General features: G+C 37.4%; 1 protein-coding gene across 1 annotated transcript in view; it reads left to right on the top strand.

Annotated features, from left to right (window-relative positions):
• Positions 1–27177, top strand: part of grik3 (glutamate ionotropic receptor kainate type subunit 3) — a 135343-nt gene that overhangs the window by 62208 nt on the left and 45958 nt on the right. The window contains exons 6-9 of the mRNA XM_065246343.2: positions 3135–3305; positions 9562–9705; positions 13532–13639; positions 18705–18818. Of these exons, the coding sequence (XP_065102415.2) occupies positions 3135–3305; positions 9562–9705; positions 13532–13639; positions 18705–18818 (537 nt within the window). The remainder of the gene's footprint in view (positions 1–3134; positions 3306–9561; positions 9706–13531; positions 13640–18704; positions 18819–27177) is intronic.

The following is a 27177-nucleotide window of genomic DNA, read 5'->3' as shown; positions in this document are numbered from 1 at the left end:
CAGTAGTGACAGAGATAGAGAGACAGCAATTAGACAATAATGAGTCTTAGCAAGGAACTCTAGGAAATAAAGTCCTGAGGCTCTGGGGAGCAAAGCCTCAGAGGGAGCCATGGTGGCAACCGGCTTCCAGACGCTCCTTGGAAGAACATAGTCCAGATTGGTGTTGGGGCGTAGGTGGACCAGGGGGAAGGACAGACCAGGGCGGAGCTAGAGACCAGGGCAGAACCAAGGACCAGGCGGAGACCAGGGAGGTGCTTGTGGCCATGGGAACTAGGGTGTAGCTGGAGGCCAGGAAGGTACCAGTGGCAACGGGAACAAGGGGGGAGCTGGAGACCAGGGTGGTGCCAGTGGTGATGGAACCGGAGCAGAGCCTGAGACATGTATGGTCCCAGTGGCAACAGGAATCAGGGCAGAGCTGGAGACCAGGGTGGTGCTGGTGATGACAGGAATCAGGGCAGAACTGGAGACTGGTGGTGCCGGTGACACCTGCTGGGTCAAGGAGCATAGAAAACTCATGGGAAATGATTGTGGCCATGACAGAAAACACGGGGGAACCGGTTCAGTCATATTGGCTGTAACTGGAAGCTCTGGAATGGACTTATAGAATACAGTGACCTTTGGGGGAGCCATAGAGCAGAGTGTGGCCAAAACACACCACAAGGCTGTGACCATACTGAAATCACTGCAAATAAGGGATAAACCTCAGATGCCTCTGGGACCACCAGACTTGGGACCACCAGAACACCAGCTGCCTATACATAAACCAACGGAGGGTCCTCCAGATTGGAGGCCAGTATCACTGGAGAGGCAGCCATGTTGTGAACAGGCTCTGTAGAGGCGCCTTGCCTGCATTCATCCGTTCCACAACGTTTTTTTTAAACATAAACTGTGACGTGTTGAACTACGGCTACGGCTATAACTACGGTAGCTGACAAGGCCATTCTTTGTGTTAATTTTTAAATGTTTTTCGGAGCCTGATGAAATCGTCTAATACTAAAAAGGATTGTTTAATACTGTAAAATACCCTCTGTGTTACAGTCACTGCCCTTGCTGTCCAGAATGAAATACAATGTTCCAACTTAAACCTACTATGTGAGGTGTCTCTTTAGTACTGTGCGGTTTATTTACATCTTGCTGCTGATTAGACTGCAGTTGTGACACACCCACCAAACAAAAGAAAAACGTATCTCAATCCCCAGTGCACACCGTTTCCAGGAAACATGTCGTTCAACCCGGAAACCGTAGCAAAACGTTGCGAAACGTTTTGAACTTGAACATGCTCCAGGCTTGCCACCCTTAACAGTGCACACAGGCTTCTTCACGACCCGCAAAGCCTGATGCCAACTGCCCCCCAAAAATCTTTTGGGGTAAGCGTTCTCATCAGCCTCTCCAAAAGTGAAGGGAGACCTGACCATTGGCAGAGTATAATCCTAAAACGACTTAAATGTCCCTCGAGGACCATAACTAGTAAATGATCTCTGATAGGTTGATTAAGTCTATAAGAGAAAAGGTCCTCGAGGTTGGTGGCAATATTCAAAAAGTCCTGGATATGTTCCACAGGGGAACAAGTTCCAAGGGTCAAATGGACGAGGGCTACTGCAGGATCCATTAAATCCTGAAGTATTCTGTATCAAACTTCTTCGATACGTGAAGGGTTGAAAATCCAAATGCAGCTTTATTAGAGGGTAATCCATGATCCTAAAACCCGTAAAAGAGGCAAAAGGTCATACACATGCTAGCAGTCAAATAACCAAGACAGACAGGGCAGAACACAGTACAGAAACAGACGCATGGAGCAACGGAACATTACAACTACAGAGAATGTTCAGAAATGCTGTTTTACACCAAAAAGACCTAACAAAGAATAACTAAATGATTGGGGTTAAATAGACAGGGGTGACAGAGATAACGAGACACAGGTGACGGCAATTAAAAAAATAATGAGTCTTAGTGTAAGGAACTGAGGGAAATGAAGTCCTTTTGTTTTCATTACTGTAAGATTATTTTTATCATGATCATTTTGGTAAATGTAATTGACACAATGTTACATGTTTCGATAAGGTCTTATGCTAGACAGCAAACCAAATCAATAGGTTTTAGTTCAACACTGCTAATGCAGTATTGCTACAGAAACCATGTTTTGGGTGTTGTAGCATCATTTATATGCGGATGCCACTGCTACAAACAAAGCAGAGCAAAAGCTGAAAGCAGCAATAAATCATATAAATCTTTACATTTCAGCAGAAATCATTAAATGTTCTAGCTGGATAAAGCGATGTTTCGAAGCGCGTGTTTCGGCTCAACGGGGTGTTAATGAAACAGTCGATTATATTCTGTGCCCCCCACACTCACCCAACACATTATCATGTTTGCCAGTATGTAAGATGGCAGTCGTAACAGTGACTGTTCTCAGTATAACAGTGCAGACAAAAGAAGGTGTAGTGTCACTATTGTTCCCCAGCGTTATTAAACCTCTGCAGATTACTGGAAGCTCTTTCAATGAATGCCGGCTTGCTCATTTTGCCATTCGTTCTCCGATTCACGGAACCGTCTGTGACACAGCCGTGCCATCTCGCTCTGACCCGCACTGAAAGATCTCACGCTTAATCTTAATGCCATTTTACACACCAGCAATTTCATTTTCTGAGGACTTGGTCGCACATCATTGCATTGAAAACGTGAAATTCGGATCCTTTTTTAACAATCGGCACTGTTAAAAATCTGTGAATCCCCAGACATTGTGATACATTTGGGTGTCAGGTTGGCATTCAGAGCCGTGTAGAGTGTTTACGGTTCAATTCACCGGATAGCGGCAATGAACGCTGGATTACAGAGGAAATATAACCATTTCAATCTGACTCCTATCCTGTCTATGATATCAAAACACGCTGGTGTACGTCCTACAGCTCTTCATCTGGCTGTACCCAAGCGACCTGGCAAGCATGGTATTATCCTTAATCTCTTTTATTTCTCCTCTGTCTGTCTTCTTTTAGCCGTCTCTCTATCTCCTGCTTTTATTAGGGGACAAAGAGACAAGAAGCCTCTCAGCCAGCAACAATGAAGCTTGATTCAGTCTGGTTAAATGACATCCCCCCTCTCTCTCTCTCTCTCTCTCTCTTTCTCTCTGCCCCTAGGATCTCATGGCTATAAACCTGGAGCCGTATCGCTTCTGCGGTGTCAATATGACCGGCTTCCGTATCCTGAATGTGGACAATCCTCAGGTTGCCTCCATAGTGGAGAAATGGTCCCTTGAGAGACAGATTCCCCCGAAACCAGACTCTGGCCTCCTGGAGGGGATCATGACGGTATGCTTCTATTTTCTACATGAAACCAGCTGTATCAGATAGATGAGGTGTACGTAAGGATGTTAATAAGCATAGAAATATGCCATACGGTGTCATTTAAATAAAGTGGGTACGTCTGGGTAATTGAAACCGCTAGACTGCAGCTGTTCACATGTAAAACACTCAGATCTTACACCTGATTCAATGGATTTCCTTACAGTTGAATATTGTAATGCTATAAAGACTGCTTTCATTTCTGTGATCGTCTGTCAGTGTATTTCACTGCGGTAAAAACACTCCCACGCTGTGCTGCACAATGTCTGATGAATTGGTTTTAGAGGAGTTATTATGGCAAAAAGTGAGCTTAGAGTGCCGCTGTTTAATTGCTTCATCTAAATGGGCCTTTGGTACGTACATTTCAAGGTAGGCAGCCATCAATGTCTTTACTATCTGTATAAACAGCATGAATGCTAAGCTTAGCTTAGTGGTACTGCATACAGCTCTGGGACATCTGCTTACCATCGCAATCCCTGCCTATGTGTTGGTTAATGACAAACATTTTTTTTCTGGTTGTACTTTATCTGGTTGGTTGAGTCTTTTATACATCTAAGCATCAATGTAAATGATGACTGAGGAATTACTTATTTGAATCAGAAGTGTTGAATCTTGCCTATAGTCGATTGATGGTCGAATCATCTGTGTACAGTATGTGTGCATGGGTTTTCTTTCACAAGCAGCTCACAAGCAGCACACAGAAATAACTTTCTGATAAAGTGACCAAAACTGCCTTTTTAGGTAATGAACGGAAACAAAACTCACAATGCATTTTTATCTTTTTAAGTTAAAATGAAAGACAGTATAAACATTTGTTAAATGATTCCCTTATAACATTTTAAAACCACAATGTACAGAAAATCACACAAAGATATAACAAAAACATTTTGATAACTAAACCTAAAAAATAACAAATATGATTCTGCCTGGAAAGCCCCGGCTACAGTTAAGCAATCTTATTTAATTTTGAGATTTAGCGCGTCAAAGTAGTCATGACCAAAAAAATGACAAACGACAAATAATTTGTGATTGTTACTGTAACTGTTAAAAACTAAGCTTTATATGAAGAGTTTCGTTGCAAAACGAGATAACTCCGTTTTTAACATTTTTGTCAAAACATGTTTATTATTATGTTATCATGTTATTATTTTGTTTTATTGTGCTACTTAGCTGTATTTTTTAAGTTATGAACGTTTAAATTAAAACAACTGCATTTGAATTGATATTAATTGTAATGCACAACCAAAAAACAAGATTTCAGAAAAATTTTAAAAATTACTTTTTTACTTAGTATTTTTGTCTTGTTTTCAGTAGAAATATGTACAAATTCTTTAATCAAGATGATTTTTTAGCAAAATGACCTAAGAAAATAAGTCTTGTTTATACACCAAAAATATACAGTTTAAGTAAATTTAAACTCAAAACAAGCAAAAATATCTGCCAATGGGGTGAGAAAAAAAATCTAAATATAAGTTTTCTTTTTTCTTAAACGCTTAATTTTAGCAAAATTTTCTCACCCCATTGGAAGATAATTTTGCTTGTTTTAAGCACAAATTCACTTAAATTGTATAGTAAATTGTAAACCAAACAAAAAATACTAAGTAAGAAAGTAATTTTTTTGCAGTGCATCTCTGTATTCACTTTAGGTACAGAAAAAGCTGATTATTCTTATATCATTTGTTTCAGGAATCTCTTTTCTATCATTTAAAAGTGAACACCAACCATAATTTTAACTCACAATAGAGACAATTGTGTCAAATATAGGTTCTCAACTCAGTGCAGATATTTTTCGTGTCATCACCGACATTTCAGAAACAGCTTAACTGTTTTGTAGCTCAAGTTTTGACAAGATAACCACCCTGTTTTAAATACATTTTAAAACTTTACCTGTCGAAAAAATCTGTTTTTTGATGTTTAGTTTGATGAATTCCTAAACATGATCTTAAATATGACATGCAGAGCACTTAGCGTGTTCAGATTATCTGCATGTGTCAGCACGCAACAGCGCAACATCATACAACGAAAAGCAATCCAAAATTTACAGAGTTAAACTAGATTATAATTTACATTTATAAAAATAATAATAATGAGGTCAGAATCACAAGGTGCAGAACAAATGTGTGCAAAATGCCTGAAGTCAAATAGTTAAATCAGATAACCCCTGAGTGATCTATAAATTAAATAAAGAAATAATTAAAATAACGAAAGTATTGCCAGAATTGCCAACTTTGTCTTTTTAATTGCAGAATCAAAGAGACAGCTGCCTCGCAATGGTTTATTAACCTGGAAACCTCTTCCCATATGGACATGTAGCCCCTATCATGGGGGTTGTTGGATTTATTCACACTTTAAAAATATTTATTTAAAGCTACATTTTACATATTATTTGCATAGCATTATCATAAAAGGCTGTATATTAATATATTAGGAGAAAGCTGTTATATATGAACTCAGATAATGTGCAGCCAAATGATTCTGATTTCCTAACACGTCTGTGACGATTCAACTGTGAGATTGGTAGGCTTCTCCTATCGAAGCATTGAATCTTTAACCATTCGGGGTCACCCCTAGTAAATATTCATAGCAACCACATGATATCTTTGTGGCATAGTTGCCATAGGTCCTCTGTGGGAGTGGCCTATCTAATCTGTATGCAGATGTTTCATCTCGTCAGCCGGATGGATATCAAGATGGGTACGATGTCGAGCAAACAGATTCCCGTTCTGTTCTTGCTTCACAGAAGCTGTCCGTGTCTCTCGCCGTGCACACTGCTGCCGTGCTTTAGCAAATGAGTTTTTTCACGTATCAAAGGTGAAAACAGATTGAACAGTGCATTAAATGTGCAAGTGGAGGTGATGTGGTGAGCAGTTATGTGTATTGGCCATGGTAACAAGTCCTACTGTTTGTATTTGAGTTTCCCTCAGGCTGAGGGTTAAATTTGCATTCAGGAACAAGTGGTCTAACACATACTCTAGCTGTATCTCTATGTGAATTGTGACATTTGCTCAGCTTTTTGCTCGGGTCATCATTTTTCTGCATATAGAAGGAGTGCTTGTTGACCACCGTGTTGACTCTGGATTATGGTGCTCAGCAGTGGGGGTTCAGGTATCAAATGCAAACATCATAATATAGCAGGAATTAAAGGAAAGTCACTTATGCACTGAAAACATTGAAACAACTATTACTTTCCTTTAACAAAATGAAAGAAACAATTTATGTTACTTTTTGTGTGTGTGTCATGCGCGCACATAGCATCACATTTGGTTGCTAATTGGAGCCACAACAACTTTTACCATGTGTCAATTCAACTTAAGTTATAATAATTAGAATAACTTAAACCATTTGAGTTAGGGCTATGTGAATGATTCAGGTTTAGCTATAGTAACAGTGCTGAAGATTTCCACTTCTCAGCATGCTTTGCATGAGACTGGATAATGAGAGTAAATGTCAAAGTAATCAAGACGAGAACAAGATGAGACTTATTATTGTTTAGTATTGTGTTGTGTTGGTATTTAAAGAGTTTTTATTGTTTTAAAATGATTGAGCAGAAGAGTCGAGCATTTGCTTAAGAGAAGAAGAACGTATTTAATTTAATATAATGATCTGGAGCATTGCTTTGATCAGAAGACATTAGATTGATAATGTCAGTGCTCTGACTGCCTGTTGTACTTTTGTACTTATCCTACTAACTTAATTTCCTTTAACGGATGAAATTAAACAAGTGAAACATACTACAGTAAAAAAAAATCACTCTAACCGACTTAACCAATATAGGACCAGATTTACTAACAGTTTGTGCCAGCACAAACCATCATTTAACTCTTTCACCGCCATTGACGAGATATCTCGTCAATCAAGAGAAGACGCTTCCCCGCCAATGACGAGATTTTCCGTCTTTCCGCAATACCGCTATTACAACTTTTTAAACGCGGAAGTATTGCCCTATGGCAAGCGGCTGCATGTCCGTGTCTGTTTTAAAGATCGCTCTGAATGGGATCTCTATGAAAAATCCGTCACAAAAATGGAATTATCTCTGCTTTTTGCTCAAAATGTGGTGTTTTTGCAGAAACCTACCCATATTCAAAAGCTGATTACAAAAGAACCACTGAGGGTAGGATAAAAAGTTTTTTTTGTTTGAAAGCAGAGGGTCTGTTCTTTCATTTGGTATATTGTATGTTTATATATTTAAAGAAGAACATTTTCTGGAAGGCATTAAACTTTGGTGAAAATCATGAAAAACGCTGGCACTGGCTGGCAACTTTTTTAAAAAACGCTGGCGGTGAAAGAGTTAAGCGTTAAATAGCGACTGTTAATGCGCAGTGGATCATTAGCGTTTAAAAGGTGGTGTTTCCGTTTCAGATGCAAAATTTATAGGAGGAGATTATTTAAATAATTTATGCAACACGATTTACAAATGGTTGTGCGTGTGATATTAGTGGTATTTGCGCATTTGGTATTTAATGCCAAAAAAGCATGTCTTAAATCATTTTGTGCTTGAAATGGCTGCAATTGCTGATGAGAGGAGGCTTGACAGAGACAGTAGGCTAGAAGGCAGAGGACTTTTTCAACATATTAGAGTTTATTTTGTAATGTCAGAAGAACATATTATTAAAAAATATTGTTTGCCAAGCCATGTTATTGTTTATATATATGAAGAGTTTGGTTCCAAAATGCAATAAACAGCTTTTTTTTTTAAAGTAGTTACCGCCAAAATCAGTATTGTATATGGTCATTATTAAAAAGTAAATTCTTAATTTTACGCAAACTCGATATACGCCGTGTTATTCTGTCATCTTTTCTCTTTTTTTTTCAAACGACGACAGATGCCAGTCTTCATTTTCTGCAGAATGCAATAAATCTGCTTAACCAATCACAGCACACAATAAGACGCATTGTAAACAATAATGGCGGCGCTTTAAATACAAACAGAATCCTAGCTTTCCCTCATCTACTTTGTACTGCGTGATCAACAAACAAACAAAAACAAAATCATACTTTAAATGGCATTGATATGATGTAGTGGTTTTCTGTGGTGGGAAAGAAACGTAAGCCATCAAAATTGAATAATTTACATGAGAGGCACTCTGATGAAGAGTTTACCACTAGTCAACTAAATGAATATAACATATAACATAATATGTTTGAAAATCAAATTATTTGATTAAAATGTTTTATGTTATTATAACCTAAAGATGCTATGTGAACATTATTAATAGAAAATAGTGGTTTTCATCTTTCTTGGTATAGAAAACACGTTTTTACCCAATTTAGTCAAAATGTATTTATTGTGTTTTAAAACCAAACTCTTCATATATATGTTAAATATGTTTTTTTTTTTGAGAAGTCACACAAGGTGTTTAAAACTTCTTGTTAACCTTAATTTTTAGTCCTTTTCAGTGTACTATGTCTTCGTTAGCTGGGATTCTAACCCCAAATTTTCCGCTGGGACGTCTGTGGTGCTAAACTCAAGCGCATCAGGCGTTACTAGATCACCCGCACCTCATCAGCTCTGCTTATTTGCGCTGCTCTTAGTAGATTGCGTTTGGTTATTATGGAAATCAGCTGTTGCACCTGTGTTATTAAATTTGCTTAGTAAATAACACGCAGATATTACCCCTCCTATTTGGGCTTTTTTGGAATTGCGCTCACACATTAATTTGCCCTGTTTAGTAAAACAAATGATTTTTGTATTTTCAGTGTGTCTCAGTCAGTTGTGTTGTTTGTGGACTTGAGAGGTGCTGTTGTGCTCTCTCTAACTCAATCATTGATTTTTCTTTCATTTGTCACTCACACTGCTTCAGATCTTCAGTCTATCAAACTCAATATTCTTCTAGTTAACCTGAAGTCCTGGAGGATATAAGGTAGCGATATATCGATGGTGAATTTTCACATTTGTTATCAGAATGTGTTCAAACTCTTACAATGTGATTTGTGTTGGGCATGAAGCAGGATTTGTGTACTTCCAGCAGAAAAGCAATGATAAATACTGCTGGGTTGCACTCTTGGACTTATTTGAGCAGCAGTGTGTAAATGATACAGTCAAGTGTTGTCTGCACTCCTGTAGTTACACAACAAACAGCTGTACTAGCTTCAGATCGGGCGCTCCTGTGCCTACAGTATATGTGTTGAAGCCGCGGCTCGGTTCGCTGTCCGTCACTGGTCAGGTCATACGCTCCTTCTGTTCCTGTCTGCTGACATATCGTCCTCTCTCTCTTTATTCCAGACAGATGCTGCTCTGACGTACGACGCGGTCCACATCGTGTCGGTGTCTTACCAGCACGCCCCACAAATGACTGTCAACTCACTGCAGTGTCACCGGCACAAGCCCTGGAGATTCGGCGGCCGCTTCATGAGTTTCATTAAGGAGGTAATGACAATCGCTCAGAGCGCCGCTGCCACAAACACTTCTGCTCTTCAGAGACACCAAAACATACAGAAGATATTAATATTTAATCTGTGAAATATCAGCACTCATTGAAAGGCTTCCCTTTGAATGCTTCAATGCAAACTGCATGCTATCTCCAAAAAGTATCGGAGACTTACGACACACTTAAATGTCTGAATGTCATAGCATTAGAAATACCATAACAAGTAAGCAACGATAGAAAGGCAGTATAAGCACACTTCTCCAGCAAAGCCATTAAAAAAACTAAGTTTGTTAGGAAAAAATATCTACAGTGCAAACATGCACGAAAACCTAAGATAGATCTGAAAAAACTTTACTTTGACATTTGGTTATCTCACACAACGACATTCGTGCATTTCAAAGTGTGGCTTGAGTATCCAAATACATTTTGGGGCCACTGCACCATCATACAGATATCATTTTTGCTATTAACATAAACATTTTCCCTGAAAATCCATTTTACCTCAGAAATAAAGGAGATGCCAGTATGTTTGCTAATGGTCGTTTTTGTCAGTGTCCCAGTTTCTCGTGACTCACAGCGCAGCATAATCAGCTCTTATTTCAGCTCACATGAGAGACTTTGATTGGGACTCATAATGGGCAGATTAGAGTTGTTGAACACAGCTCTGTGGAGCGGCGTGTACGGGTGAAGAGCAAAATGAAGGCCGTGGAGAGCATTGTCTCTGTTTGGCATAATGGAGAACACACACACATACAGTTCTTACTCCTGGAGACGAACAGAGGTGTGCAGTGTCAAGGAGATTACAGGGAGCGTTGTATATCAGTGCGTGTCATTTGGGGGAGGAGTTTTGTGGTCAAGGAACAATGGAGGAATGAAGAGGAGGAGTTGCAATGCAATTTGTTTCGGTGTCTCTGGAGATTGTTGCAAGTGAGATTCTCGTTAATTAGGATGGAGGTCTGAGATGCTGGGATCTAAAATGTAATTAAAAGAGAAAGTGTGTGTGTGTGTCTGTGTGTGTGTGTCCGTTCATGTGTTCTTGATGATGTTTGACAAGTGTACTAAAGTTGGGGAGTTCCCTTTAAAGCATGAGTGTGAATTCAGGAACCATTCAGGTTCCCGTGCGTCATGGAGTTGATCTCACCTCATAGGTTACTCTTCCTAAATAATCTATGTTTACATACACAAAAAAATGGGCTTGATTCGCTTGTTGAAAAGGTATGTAAAACATTTTTTTATTAATCTGTCAATATGACCCCAATTGAAAGTGAATGGGAAATGAAAAAAAATGTAATTTTTCCATTTGTCAAAAAATAAATAGCAATAAATCCAGCATAAATCTGAAAATTTTAAAACAGAAATGAAGGCCTGGTACTTGTGCACAAATGTAAAGCAAAAAACACATGCTCACACAAACCCATACAAACACACACCTTTCTAATGTTTATATAAACATAAATTCACAAAATGTATCACTAAAGTAGTGATGTTGAGCAGTTGTCCATATCCAGTCAAATGAATGGGTCTCTATGGGTATCTGCTGGTCAAAATTATTTATTTCCTAAACAGTAATTATTTTATGTTTTTCCCTAAAAATCCATGGCTGAATTCAACACCTAACACCTATTTAAATATCTAAAAACAAATTTAGATCATAATTTTTGTGAATTTTCTTAAAAATTTGATATTTTTCATGCAAGCAAATGGTGTAGTTGAGGAATTTAGTGTTAAACAGGTCCAAAAGTACTTCAAATCTCTCAAAACACTGCTTTATTGTATAGATGAGAAGTAAACAAAAAAAAAGATATATTATTTGTTTTAGTGAAAATTTATATTTTTCTTACAATTATGCTTTCAATTTTGGGGTCATATAGAGGGGTCATATACAAGGGCCAGAAGTGTAAACAGAAACGAAGAGCGTTTGAGGGTTAAGGGAACCTGGATGCAATTGGATTTTTTGTGTTTTATAAACTTCTGAATTGTGCTTCCGGTTCAGGGGTCTCATTTATAACCCCTGAAGTCCATAGGGAGATGACAGGGAAAAACAAAGGGAAACAGGCAGGAAGACAGAACGGCACTTTATTTAAACTTTACTTACAAAATGTTTTTTAGAAATCTAACAAAATGAGCTATGTGTGTCACAGATGCAGGACTCCTTTTATGGATAAGTGATTTATGCTATATAGTTTCTCATACATATGTGTGCACAGGTCTATGAGGAAAAGCGAGACAGCATGAGAGTAACCAACCTGATCTCACGAATTTCCGTGGCATAGTCACGGAATTTTGTGCTCATTTTTCCGTGGCATTCTCAAGGATCTCCGCATTTTTCCGTGGCCCTGCTACGGGCTGTCTTTTTCCGTGGCATTCTCACGGATTGGTTACTCAACTGTTTTGTCCTATTTTCTTACCATTTTCGCTTCGGTTTAGGGTTAGATTTACATGAAATGACATCTCTACCCAAACCCAACTCTAACCCCAACGCCAGGCGACAATTGTTTAAAGTTTAGAAAATATAAAATAATAAATCAGCAAAAATAGTATAAACCAATAGTTAAAGTGACAAACTAATGCAAACACCAAATCTAACCCTAAACCGAAGCGACAATGGTTTGAAAATAGGAAAAAGCAGTTGAGTAACCAATCCGTGAGAATGCCACGGAAAAAGACAGTCCGTAGCAGGGCCACGGAAAAATGCGGAGATCCGTGAGAATGCCACGGAAAAATGAGCACAAAATTCCGTGACTATCCCACGGAACTTTGTGAGATCATGTTGGAGTAACACTAGGGATGATTTGGCTGTTCTGTTCGAATTACAGTCTGTTCCAGTTCAGTTATTGTATGTTTTTATTAAGCTTATGACTGTTACAGTCTTACTGCCTGTTTCCGTTTGTTTTCCCTGTCATCTCCCTACGGACACCATGATCCTTCACACTCCCTCACCTGTGTCTCATCTTCAATCAACCTCACCTGCCAGCCATCATCCTCATCAGCTCCTACATAAATACCCTGCTGCTCTCTTTGTATTGGTCCGTTCTCGTCTTTGTTACGTGTTGTGTTTGAGTTGGTGTATGTTTTGATTATTAATTATTGCAGTTATTTTTCATTAAAAGTTAAGTTTGTTTATATCGTTGTCCTCAATCTTCATCCTTTACCACCATCTGTGCCACTGACAGTGAAATAATGAATATACAGAAACCAACAATGCAACTGAACTTCCCTAACATTGCACACTGAGGTACACAACAACAATTGTTGTTTGTATTTTTGCACTTGTGGTTTTTTGACAAAGACATTTTATTTGTAACAATTATTTATTAAAATAAAAAGAATGCAAGATAGGAACAAATGAAGTAGCTATGTTAGCAGATCTGTAGATATTGAAATCGTTTAAAAATAGCCACAGCCCACTAGACCTCACACTGGAAGCCGAACACATCTGGCCACAGCCAATTCCTGAAAGTTAAAAGTGACATGGGGGGTGTCCCGGACAGGGATTAGTTTAAGACAGGACTAGGTCTTAGTTTAATAAGGAAAATAAATAGTTTTAACAAACATGCCTTACTAAAAAATTACTTTTGAGGCAAAACAAAGGGCACTGATGTATTTAAAGATATGTCAGTGCAAGTTGTTTTCAGTTTGGACAGCGCTTACATTTATTTTAGCCAAGGACTAGTCTAATCCCTGTCTGGGAAACAGCCCCTTTATTTTATATTTTATTTTTCTAATCTTGAATTCTGTTTTCTTTTTGATGAAGTTGTGAATGGAGCACAAGTGTACAGCTGTGTTTTGTTTGTTGTAAATCTCTTGTTCTCTTTTGCGTTGAAGTCTCACTGGGACGGCCTGACGGGACGGCTGTGCTTCAACAGGACCACAGGTCTGCGCACTGACTTTGATCTGGACATCGTGAGTCTTAAAGAAGACGGCCTTCAAAAGGTAAACCATTTTGTCAAATAAGAGAAAACGCTTCCCTGCCAATGATGAGTTTTTACAGCAATCCATATCTCCGCTATTATCCACCAGGTGGTGCTCTTACCCAAATTATAAAACATTGAAGCATCCACTGATCCAAAAACAGTAAAAAAAATATTTGTATGTTTTGATCATCGCTCTGACTCTGATCTCTAACAAAAGTTACGAAAAATGCCATTACCTTTACAAAAATGCCATTATCTCAGCTTTTTTGTATTTTTGAAGAAATCTACTTATATTTAGGAAGTAATAAAAAGAGAAAAAATGGGAGACTTTTTTTTTTTAAAGCAGATCGTCTGGTTTTTTGATATTGTATGTTTATATATTTAAAAAAGAACAATTTCTGGAAGGCACTAAATTTTTGTGAAAATAAAAATAAAGCTGGCCCTGGCTGGCAAATACTGCCAGCGAAAGAGTTAAGATAAGTCACTTTTAGCAAATGCGTCCAGGCTGCCAAAATGTGACATTTTAAATGTTTCTTCTCTCCTTTAAAAAGTCACTAATCTAACGGTGTGCTTGTGCTGAACTGCTTTGCACCTTGTCTCATTTGGTCACCATTGCTGTGCAAATAAAGAGCAATCTATGTCTTACGTTTAATTTACCTCCTAACAAGGAATTAAATGAGGTGGTTAAACATAAGCATAAGTTAGTGGATCATAAAGCAAATTAGATTAGGGTACAAAGTAGTGTTAATTACAAGCCTCTGTTAACTGAAGTTAGATGTGGCATGCTTCTGTGCAGTCATGAGAGATGGGAATATAACTGCGCTCTCTTTTGAAAAGACCTGTGAGTATGGACACATTATTGTCTGGATGTTTTATTGAAATGATTTTCATATAATAAGTGTACTAGCACATTGTGAACACGATGGTCAAATCAGATTGTTTGTTTCTTGTGTATAGACAAATGTGGATAAAGCAGTTCCACAAAACCTGTCCTTTATCATTGCAAAAGAAATGTAAACACAATGCACTGCATATTCCCTGACCAAACATCTACTTCATTTATTAGCCTGCGTTTTAGGACGTTCACGGGAAGAAAAATTGCTTTGCAAAATTTGCATTCATTTTGAGAAGGCTAGGAATGTCTCGGGTTGCCATCGTAAATGAATAACTGCAGCTTCCCTCGATAATCGCTTTTAATGAATTGAGTTAATTGCAGTCAATTTGCAAGAATGGTACATCACCATGTAATGTGGCTGAGCGCATCTTTTCTGAATTCACACGCCTCCACACAATCAAACTAATATGCGTGTCAAATGAAAAGCATATGTCAGGCTTTGCATCAGGTGTTGCCGGATGATTATTGTACCTGTGTAACACTGATAGACGCTGCCCTCGTGGCTTCACGAACACCACAGCCGTTGTACTGGGACGTATATGGATCCCGACAGCCATGAGACCGTACCGTTTTTTTTTTATAGCTGTAGGGAAGTGTTTGTTTAAAACTAGCCTCATTTGTTCAGATTTGCTGATGTTAGGGGCTTTATTTAAAGTGCAACTCCTTTGTGCTTTGTGGCTTTACTCTGAGTGAATGCTCGTGTGAATCTTAACTAATGAAAGATTTGTGCTTGCCTGTATCCCTGGAGGCACATTAAATGCTCCGGCCTGAAACGGATCCTTGATTGAATTGATTGATGCCGTTGCTCAGTTAAACAAATGAGCTTGCAGGATAATATTAAGAGTGATCTGCTTTCGTGAGCATTAGCCCTACTTTATGCTGTTTTGGGAAAAAAGTAATTGTGCAACCTGAAAATTAAATTTTCAACAGCTTTTAAGTGAATAAAGTGTTAATAAAATTGTGCTGGAAGTAAATGCTGTAATTTATGTATTATTTATAAGATTTTTTTTAAACGTGTAGGGGAGAGTGGGGCACAACCTAACGCTTTTTGGTTTTGGATTAATCATTAATCCAAACACACACATTTCTGCTACAAATGAACATCTGAAGTTTGTTTCTAGTACTTACCATTCTTGGACAATTACACCAAACGTGACAGAAGTACAAACGTTACAACTTAGGTAGGGTTAATTGTAACAGGCAGGGGGTTAGTTGTAACACTCGCTAAAAATTAAGTTTGCAGGCAAGTATTTCAATAATATTTTGTCTAGATACTTTAAGTGGATATTGTTTATATATCTGTCTATAATAGACAGGTATCCACACTGTATTCATTCATCCAGCTCTTTTCTAACAATAGTTCAATTATAAACTAATACAAATGTCTAAATATGTGAGAAAAAGCAGCACAATTATGACAAAACATTTTTTATATGTGACCTAGTCTGTAATAACCATACAACAGTTTATAAAATCAAAATCTGAGATATGATGAGCATCAAAGTCTGGTTTTAGCCATTCATTTCATTACGATTTCAATCTTTGACGTGACCTTATTCAATCAATATTAAAGATATGAACAAAAATAAATTTGACACACGATTTTTGGTAAGACAGGCACATTTATTTTATTGGCTGCCAGCAATCATTCGTGTGTAGCCTATTTAAAACAACAACAAGAATTACGTTACGTTAGCGATTTTCATATTGTAAGTCCTGAGGGGTTAGTTGTAACACTGCGTTACAATTAACCCCGCTGGGTCAAAATATTTTCAATCCCACCAAAAAAGTTTCTAAGAGCTGCAGACATATTTCAAAACAATGCTATGTTTTAGTCAACAAGACACTGATTAATATGGCGTAACATTGGATATGGTATCTACAACACCCAACTTAGAAACCAAAAAAAACATATGAGGAAAAAAATTACTTACATGCCACCAAAACACTCGTTCATCCATAAATCTCTGGAAAAACATTATACATTTCCAATAATTTGTCTTTTGGAAGAATGAAAAAATATCCGAAAAACAAAATGCTCAACCTTGAGCAACAATGTAAAAAGTCTGCGTTACAACTAACCCTGCATTATATATATATATATATATATATATATATATATATATATATATATATATATATATTGCTCACAAAAAGGTTGGAGTCACATCATTGGTTGTGCCAATGTAGCTGTGTCACTTTGTTTCACATGAAGCCTTTACCCAAAGTCATTTACAGTGCATTCAGGCTATTCATGTTATTATTGTGTAAGTTCCCTATAAATCAACAAACAGAGCAATGTTTTGGTTGTGCCACATTGTAAAAACCAGTCGTTTACCCAGCAAACACAGAACATTCCCCTAACGTTAGTTTTTGGTTTAATATTTTTTTTTTGGGAACCAAATAATAACGTTCTGGGAACGTTCTTTTTTGGTTTTATTTTTGCAACCATAAAATAACGTTCCCATAACGTTGCATGGTGGTTAATTTTAAATAACCTAAAAATAACTTATACGGAACATTATTTTTTGGGTATTTTTTTTTGGAACCATAAAATAACGTTCCCATAACGTTGCCGGGTGGTTATTTTTAAATAACCTAAAAATAACTTATACCTAATGTTCTCTAATGGTTATTTTTTTGTTTGTTTGTTTTTTTTTTAGGAAATTAAGTGAAAGCATAATTAAACCCATTATTCCCTAAGTGAGCACATCTGTTATGCGCGTGCTTCTCTGCACGCGCTTACCTCGCGCTCTTCACGAGCACCCGCTTTCTCTTGTAGGCGAATTCGCATAATTAAAAAAATAACGGTCGCTAAGGGTTTTCTTTCCTCAGAGACATACATTATATTAGCGTTTCTTTTTTCTCTTTCTTGATTAAGTAACTTAAATATGTGAGAAAAAAATGTATATATGAGTGATTTCCGATCGATTTGAGGAGAATATGAGGAGAATATGATGTTAGAAACTTTTTATTGTCGAATAAACGAACAGCCGCCTAACTGTGGTAAGATATTTTTACCTGAAGTGAATGAAATGTTTATTTATTTGGCATTTGGTTTTTACTTCAGAGTCTAACATTATTTTAGCGATTTATTTTCTTTCTTCATTAGTAACTTTAATATGTGAAAACGAAAATATATTTTAATAATTTCCATGAAGGAGAATGTGATGTTAGAAGCTTTTGATTGTTGTAAAAACTGAGAGCTATTCGGCTAACATTAAACTGATCTGTTAACCTGAAGTGAATGAAATGTTCATGTATTTGTCAATAGGTTTTACCTCAGTCTAACATTTATTCTAGGGGTTTATTTTCTTTCTTCATTTAGTAACTTATATGTGAGAATTAATATATATTTTAGTGATTCCCGTCTATATGAAGAGAGGATGTTTTTGATTATTGTAATAATGGAGAGGCGGCTAAATGCTGTGGTAAGATTTTTTTTAATCCAAAGTAAATTAAATGTTTATTCATTTTTAATAAATATCTGTTATTAGTCTTCTTTATTGTGTTGAAGTCACTAGTTATTTATATATTTGATAAAATACAATGCTATCTAAATACAATGTGTGGTGGGTTGAGGTATTTTTATTTAAAATAACCTGTGTTATAATACATTAATCTAATGTTTCAATAGACATTTTTTTCAGTAATAAAATAATTTAATTGTTATAAATGTTGATATTAATATATTGGTTTATAACGTTATAATAACGTTAGAAGAACGTTAGTTTTAGGTTAGTTTAAAGTTTTTCTAACGTTTTCCTAATATTATTCTAACTTAAAACTAACGTTCTCCTAACGTTATTATAACATTATCATAACGTTAAACTAACCTAAAAATAACGTTCTATTTCCGTAAAGAAAACTTTCCTGGCTAACCAAAAACCTAAAAAAATACGTTATGGGAACCAAAAACTAACGTTAGGGGAACGTTTTGGGAAACAAAAATTGTTAGCTGGGTAGGTATCATCAGAAAAATAATGTAATTTTTAAAATCTTTTCCTCTGCTGGAATTGTCCTTTCTCTGGCGTTAATGTTTTCAGGGTGTATGCAAGGACGTGGCCGCTCATGAACACAAGCACTGGTGTATTGGCATAAAGACAGAGGAGCCAATCAGCTAATGCTTAAGAATGATCTCAGCACAGGTGGAGGCTGAAGTCAACACACATGCTGTCATGTTTTTCAGGTGGGGAAGTGGAGCGCAACCGGCGGTCTGAACATCACTGAGGTCCCCAGGCAGAATGGCATGAATATCACAGACTCCCTTTCCAACCGCTCGCTGGTCATCACTACTATCCTGGTAAGGTCACAGAGGCGCTCAGAATAAAGGACAGCGCTATATTTTATCTTCTGCTCGCTCTCTCTCTTCCTCTTTTATCTAATTCTCTGTTTTTCTAAATTTCACGGTCCTTCTGGTGTTCTTTTCCTTGTTTCGGGTCAGCGTACAGGCCACTTCTCAAGTAATGAAACTTACATGCTCTAGACTCTCATTTCCCCTCACAGAAATGCCAAATAACTCTGTCGCTTCCACTGTGTCAGTCCTTGAAATAAATTGACCTGGCTGAATCAACAACACAAGATGTCTTTCCCTGTTTAAAATGAAGTTTGATCTTAAACCTTCACCTCAGGTTTGCAGGGTGAATACCAACACAAAATTAAAGATAAATGTAAGCTCATTTGGGCCTTGTGACTTGAACCCATACAGTATAAGCAAGTACTGTATGGTAAATCTTTAACCTGTTAAGCAGTCCAATCCATGTAGGTGGGTCCCGGTATTTTTGTTTACATACTAATAAGTTTACCTGTATTATATTGATCAAGAATGGTATTAAACTTGTCATACTATTACAAAGGTCAAAGGTTCTATATTTGATATCTGAGAGCTGTTAAAAAAATGCTCTAGGAACAATAATACTATATTTTTTAAAAACTGAGTATCTCTGAATAAACTTCATAAGAGCGACTATATGCAGGAAGAAATTTCAATGATAGTGTTTGGAATGATTTTCACAGAAAATTCAAGGAAAAAATAAAAGGGTTTGGGTGAAGTCATGGAGACAGCGGAAACAGGGGCTGTTTCTCAATATGCGTTCTGCAGCGATCTTGCATCCTTGTGTTCTCGCTCTACGTCATCATTAATTGTCAAAGTTCAATTTCAATTCTCAAGAACACAAGTAAAGAGGACACATAAAAATACCCGGGTGTGTTCTTGATATCGAGGATGCATCGAGTTCCGGCAGGAAGATCGCACACATCTCAATTCTTACAAGCGCGTTCTGTGTTCTCGCGACCTTCTGAGTTCGTTCTGAGTCGCCTGGCAAAACCAATCTCCACGAGAACGCAAGTCCGTTCTTTGCGTTCTTGGAATTGAGAAACAGCCATGGTCTGTACAAGTTCACTTTGCATCAACTTCACTTTGTGCTGCGCCATGACTGCTTCTGTCTTCCATCATCTCGCTTTCTGATTGGATAATGTTTCGTTTTACGTGATAATCTCAAGAGCGTGCCCGCGTTTGTCCTCAGGGTTCCCCCCACACATCAGAAGTTCTGATTGTAAATATTAAACGTGTTTAATACTTACGATTCATGATCGGGCTGCTTCGATGTTCACCCAATCAGGTTCGGACACTCTTAACACACCTCACACCAAGGGATAATCTGATATAATAATGTGTAGAACCATCAAGATGATCGGGACATAGCTAGGATTGTGGAAGGGGGGAAATCGGCCAAAAATCAGCCTGATTATCTTTTGGTCTGCACCCAGCGTTAAGGGCCAGGCAGACTTTTTCTGCGCCATTCTCGTGAAAGCACACGTTCACACACACTCTAAAAATGGCTGGGTTATTTTTGACCCATAATGGGTAAATATTGGACAGAACACGTGCTGGGTTAAAAATTGACCCAATGCTGGGTTATTTTAACCCAACTGCTGGGTTATTATACCCCATGGTTGCATAAAACAACCCAGCATTGGGTCATTTTTAACCCAGCACGTGTTCTGTCCAATATTTACCCATTATGGATCAAAAATAACCCAGCCATTTTTAGCTTTCAAAGCATACTCAACCGCGGATACGCGTGGATGACAGAAGATGTTGCACGCATGCCATCCGGGCGCGCTCAAAAATTGGTCTGCATGCGGGCGGGGTGTACGGATGACCTTGAACCCTACGGATGACCAAAATTACGTCATGTAGGCGGGGCACAGATGATGGCGATACATCACCACCACTAATATGGATGCTTTCATTCACAACAATTGTGAGTACTTTCTATGTAAAACACTTACCATGTAAATAGTTGTATGGTGTAACAAACGGGAGTGTAACCATTGATCCCACCACCAGGTGGAAACCTCTGTCAGTCTGCACTATGGACATTCACCCTCTACTCTCCTTCAACAGTTACTTCCTATATATAATATATTTTATTGATGGCAGAAACAAAGCTTCGAATTAATTCATTAATCCATAATTAAAAGTGTATTCTGTGTTTTTAGTTTTAAAAATTGATCTTTAAACAAAACGTAGGCAAAATGGTAGTGTTATTAGTCAGAAGGATGAATGTTTTATGAACTTGCATAATAAAACTGACCTGAGTACACCTAACCATATAAGAAACTGGTCATGTATGATTAACTCCCCCAGTGGTGAATTATCAAATTTTCGAAAAGGGTTATCACGCAATGAAACCTCTTTGCTAAAATCACATGACTTGGCCAGTTTGAAACACGCTCCGAACCGCTGATTCAAAAACAAAGGTTCGTAAATGTTTCGAAACCCCATGAAGCAGTGTTTCGAAAGAGACCATCACTAGTATATTTAGCCATGCCAATTTCATGTTCACATTGCGTTCAAGTATTGTCAATGTTACTGCATACCGAGTGTTCATACCACATAGCCTTTGTTCTGTGTTTCATGTCTGATGTTATGACCACTGTGTCTGTTTATTGGTTTAGTGTTCTTGGATTACCCTTTTGTCTTTGTTTGCTGGTTGGAGTGTCTTTCTGGTTTGTTGGATTTATTTGCCTTCCCACCACTACATCTCTGCCTGCTGTTTGGATTTGTCTGCCTGTTGTTTCAAAAAAACTTCTGCAATGGGAATCCACTCCCTGTTTTGCTTGTTACAAATGAGTTACTTATAAGGTTTCATGATGACATTATAATATGTGTACTCTGTTAATTTCAGTCATTTAGTAAAATGCATTTTTTAACAGCAACAGTTTACTTCCTGGGCCTGTTATAATTCCTCCCACTTTGACTCACAGCCTGTAAGTTAACACCTGTTAGCATTGCATTGTAACCAAATCTTTCAAACATGGTAAGGAGCGTCACATTTCCGGCTGACGTCAGAAGTATTCAAGCCAATCACAACGTACAGATTAGCTGGCCAATCAGGGACAGGAGTCAGGATATCTGTAGCTACAAAAATGTACAGGATGTGGAAAATAATGTGTTTTTGAACCATAAACCACGTGAACACATCGTATTATACCAAATTCACAAATTAACATTGTTTTTAGCAATGAAATTGGTGCACTTTAACTTAAAAATTAAAGACCCAAGTGGTTTAGAAGCTGCAAACATTTTAGTATGGACATGCCAATTTTTATTAGTTTGTGCTAAAAGGGCAGAGGGGGCTTAACCCGGTCGGATCGCCCTCCTTGAGACATATTTTAGGCTGACTCTGCTTTGTCCTGTCATTTGCCAGATAATGATAAAGTAAATTATGCATTTCGTTCATCTCTGCATTTTTACAGATGCCTTGAAGAGATGCATTTACGCCTGTATGGAGCATTTTGCAGGCAATGTTTAAAAGGAATTGCAAATTGTATTTGCCATTGTGTCATCTATTTGTGGATGTAAAAACTGTGACATAATTCAAACATGAATGCAAACTGAATTTCCTCTGTTTTACGGGTAACGACCCTGCCATATTTTAATCTCAATATCAGTTCCCCGTATGCTATTTCACATCATCTGGCATCGTGTACGGGGCCTGCAGAAATTCAAATGAAATCGCAATGCCCTTTGCTTTTATGTTTCCAATGCTTTGCAAAGAAACCTGTCAATCAGTGTATTGGGGGTGGGATTATACTATGCAGAATGTTTGTATTATGAAGTGACATCTCTCACAGTCAGGATATCAGTTAGTAAATACAAGTAACAAGTAAACAAAGGCACATTACCTTAATTTAGACTGTCTTTTAAGAATCTTAACCATGGTTTTATTTTAGTAGTAATTGGTTTTGGAAGGACGCAGAAGACGGGTCGGCTGGGGAGATATGCGCTTTTACTGAAAACAAAAACCACACGCTTCTCATGCTCTTAATAATTCTTCTTTGTCTTTCAATAATAAATCTTTTCCTCTGAGGTTGTAGAGCATCAGTCCACATAGATTTCTCTTACCCTCTCCAGTAAGCCTGCAGCTTTTATTTTGTCTCCTCACGCCAATTACAGACACAAGAAACAGGTGTTATTATTCATACTGTATCTGAACTTTGCTCACCGCTCGTCTCTCGGCTCGCCGTCACCTGTTGCTTACCCGCTGAACCATGCCGTCCTAACCACACCATGATTTTTTGGCAGATTGCTTATCATTGCTACAGTAATCATGGAAACCTTGGTATTTGTAGTAAAATAGTCTTGGTTAATTTTCTGAAGAAATGCAGGTTATGGGACATCCTATGTTTAATGGACTGCCTTATTTTTATAATACATGATCTTGTTGGTTAAATAGTCATATTATTATTTTTCTGACCGAAAGATCAATCTGAATAGACATTTAGCAGCATACTGTATGCACTGGTTTACAAATACACTAATGAGTAGCGTTTGGATGAGATAGAAAATAATTTCACATGCTGTCATAATCAATTAAGTAAGGGATAATGTAGAGGCAGCCGGTAGTTATTGGGAAATAAGCCCCGACAGTGTGATCAGGACCCGACGCGAAGCGGAGGGTCTTGTATCACACTGAAGGGGCTTATTTCCCAATAACTACCGGCTGCCTCTACATTATCCCGCTTATTACACGGCTACTTGCCACATAAGAAAAAAAACTGGACATGAATATGAATTTGAAACATTTTATTGGCATATTTGTTTTAAATTAACATTTTTATCCTTCCGCGAAACTTTGCACAGATGCATAAAATGATCGTAATACCTTATTAAGATCCTCTGCTTCATACTTGTCTGTTTCCATTTTTTCTCTTTTAGCCAGTCTTTGAGAAGTTTTAATGCCCATTTTGTATTTTTGTGTGTGTTGGCTTCGTAGCTCTCATGCTCTATTTTGTCAAGTTCAGTCTCAGTAAGCTCTCTGTGTCTTGTCGTGGTTGTCCAGTGTTTGTCACAAGATGGCGCCAAACAGACAGTAATCTTTATTGATCTTTATTGGCGCGGAGCGATTTTACTCGTGCAAGTAGTCCGGCTATGCGTTATTAATTTGGAGCGGTTATTATTTGAAAAGAAGGAACCTGCAAATGTCTCAACTGACCAATCAGAATCAAGCATTCCAGAGAGCCGTGTAATAAAGGTCAATAATCAATTGATGATAATCTCTTAACCAATTTATAAAAAACTAAAGCAAAAAATTATTTATTAATTTTACACTCCATGTATGTTTTGATAATCATTCTAAATCTGATCTCTAAAAAAATTCCTTTACAAAAATGCAATTATTTCAGCTTTTTGTTCAAAGTGTTGTATTTTTAAAGAAAAATACCCATATTTAAGAGTTTATAAACTGAGAAAAAAAATAGATAAGATGAAACTTTTTTTCCCGTTTGTTTATTGTTTGTTTGAAAGCACAGGGTCCGTTCTTTTATTTGATATATTTGTCTATTTAAATATTTTTAGAAAAATAAATTCCTGAAAGGCATTTTGTTAAAATTTAAATTTAATTTGGCTTTTCAAAAAAAAATGATGGGGGGAATGAGTTAGGGTAATATATACTTTTATGTACATAACCTTTATTTTGCATTATCATTTTGTTTTTTCTTGTGCTTCTCCTTCTGGTCATTAAGCGCAAGCAGTTTTAAAGTATTGACGACTGGGAGTGACAGCACTTCCAAATACAAACACCCCCCATGGTATAATCCCACCTCCAACACTGATTGACAGGTTTATGTTCAAGTATTGTAAACGCAAATGAGATTGCGATTTCATTTGAATTTCGGCAATTCCTTTATAATATTGCCTGCAAAATTGCTCCGTACGCCTGTCTGTCACAGGATTTTTTGGGGGGGGGTTGTAATAGTCTCTGAGGTTTTATTTTGGACAGGCATACGAGTTATCAACATGGATAAACACTGTCATTAAATGTGGATTGAGCAGCAAGGCTATAATTATGACTTAAAATCTTGATAGGATATAATCAAAGCTTTTCTAGTAGCAAGCAGTGGTCCTGGCCTCTGTGTTTAATTTAGCATTAAACAGCTCGTGTTAAGTCTGGAGAGAATAACTGACCCTGCATGCTAACCAATTACAGCAGACAGAATATTAACATCCTCACTGACAACTTATTTCTTTAGCAACAAACAAAACCTACAAACAGCGTCTGATTTTGTACACGGCAAGACTATGACATCATTATTGCATCACCTCATAAATATAAAGCCTGAAATGAGAAGTTTGATATCCGACATTGTTGAAATAAATGAGGACATTAATTAGCACTCTCCTGCTGTTATTAAATAATATTTTCACTCCATTGGCTACTTTTTTCTTTCTAATGCAAAGAGGTGGACGGTAACAGAAAAGCAACCAAACCTCGGGGAATTAGACTGATTGGCGACTTTGGAACAGATGGTAACAACTGAAGGCTTTTTTCCCAAACTTTTGGATCAAGATAATTGGACAACTTTTAAAAAGTTTTGCTTTCAGTTTACTTCTCCATGGCTCAAGCTTTCAATAAATAGCATGTTGACATCTATTACCATTTCAGTCGTATCATTGACATATTTGCCAATTATGGAACATGTGAAGAGAAGCAGAGAGAGATAACAAGGAAAAATACGAATATTGTTTTTTAAGATTAGCACCACTGAGTGTCATGATTGTGCATATACCGGTAAACAATCACCACTTAAAAGATGTCAGAAATTGTCACAGGTTTGTTTGTGGCGCAGCAGCAGAGCTACGTTTATTTCATTAGCCGCATTTCTAAATAGGCACATAGCTTCTAGCATTATTGCCCTGAATAAAACTTTAGTTTGTTTTCACAGAGAAAATATTACAAGTGTTGTTTGAAGTAGAATTTTTGATCCAAAAACCTTTAAACTGGCTGCCATTAGACTTCTTGTTAAAATATCTCATTGTCAGGGTATAAGCAAACTATAGACCGATCTCAGATCTACCTTATATTTCAAAAATACTTAAAAACTGGTGGTGTCCTCACTGATAAAACTGGATGACTACCAACTTTCTACTGCTAAATTCATACAAACAGTCTTTATTATCAGACTAAAAGCTTCCAGACGTAACAATACAGAATAAATGTAAACTCTTCATGGATGTTGCCCTCGTCATAAGAAAGAAATTTGGGTGTCACATTTGGCAGCAGTTTTAAAATGCTTAAAATGTGTCAAAACGGTGCCTTTAAGTGGGAGTTGTACAAAATGGAAGAAATCACAAATTCCTTACGACTTCAGAAAGTTAATTTCTTAATGAGATGGGCTCCTGTAATGCCTTTAATACTTCAGTGATCTCATAATATATTATCATATCTCTCATGTGTGGTTCTCTACTTTCCTTTGTTGTTGTTTTTTTCCTATGTATTTACTTATGTATCCACTTTCGATTAATCGTGTTTTTTTTACGTGGTCGATTCAGAATCGATTCTCAAAGAGCAGAATCGATTTTTTTCCTGCAAAAAAAGAACGTAAGAGTAACGTTAATCAAATTACTAGTCTTCTTCATTAGATGTCACCCTCTTTTATGCCTTGCACGATGTTACCAACGAGCCTGTCATTCTTTCATTCAGTGCTTAAAATGTCGGTTTTAGGTGCTTCATCGACATTGATGCCACCTAAACATAAAAAGTAAGAGGTATGGAAGCATCCCGAGAACCGGAATCGAAAATTGAATCGAGAATCGGAATCGAATCGATTTGATAGCTTGTAAATCGAAATTGAATCGAACTGGAACATCTGAATCAATACCCAGCCCTAGTTTCCACCCAACCCCCCCCCCCCCCCCCCCCCGTACCAGGTGTATATGTTTTTATTATTTAGATCATGTTAAGGTCAAACACTGAAAAGTTAGTTCATGCTTCCATGAAATCTAGATTATTGCAATGCTCTTCGGGGTGTCCGTCCTGTAGGGTTAATACAGAAACTTCAGCTCGTTCAAAATACAGTAGCCAGATTTTTCACAAAACTAAAAAAGTGTAAATCATATTAGCCTTGTTCTGATAACCCTGCATTGGTTGCCGGTTAAACATCTTCTAAACTTTAAAGGGGGGGGTTAATGCTATCTTATGCATTCTGACTTATTAAAACAGTTTAAGACTTGTAATCCTCATGCTAAACATAAGCAAATTGTCAAAAAAGTTGAGCTTGTGACGGAGTATTTCTGGGTCAAACTCACGCCTACTTCAGTTTTGAAAAGTTTTTTTCGAACAGGGGTATCCGTTACGACTGATTGACCCATATTA

Source organism: Paramisgurnus dabryanus, chromosome 13 (genome assembly GCF_030506205.2).
Source record: "Paramisgurnus dabryanus chromosome 13, PD_genome_1.1, whole genome shotgun sequence".
NCBI classification, from domain to species: domain Eukaryota; kingdom Metazoa; phylum Chordata; class Actinopteri; order Cypriniformes; family Cobitidae; genus Paramisgurnus; species Paramisgurnus dabryanus.
The sequence above is the reverse complement of the archived record's forward strand: the minus strand, read 5'-3'. Positions and strand labels throughout refer to the sequence as shown.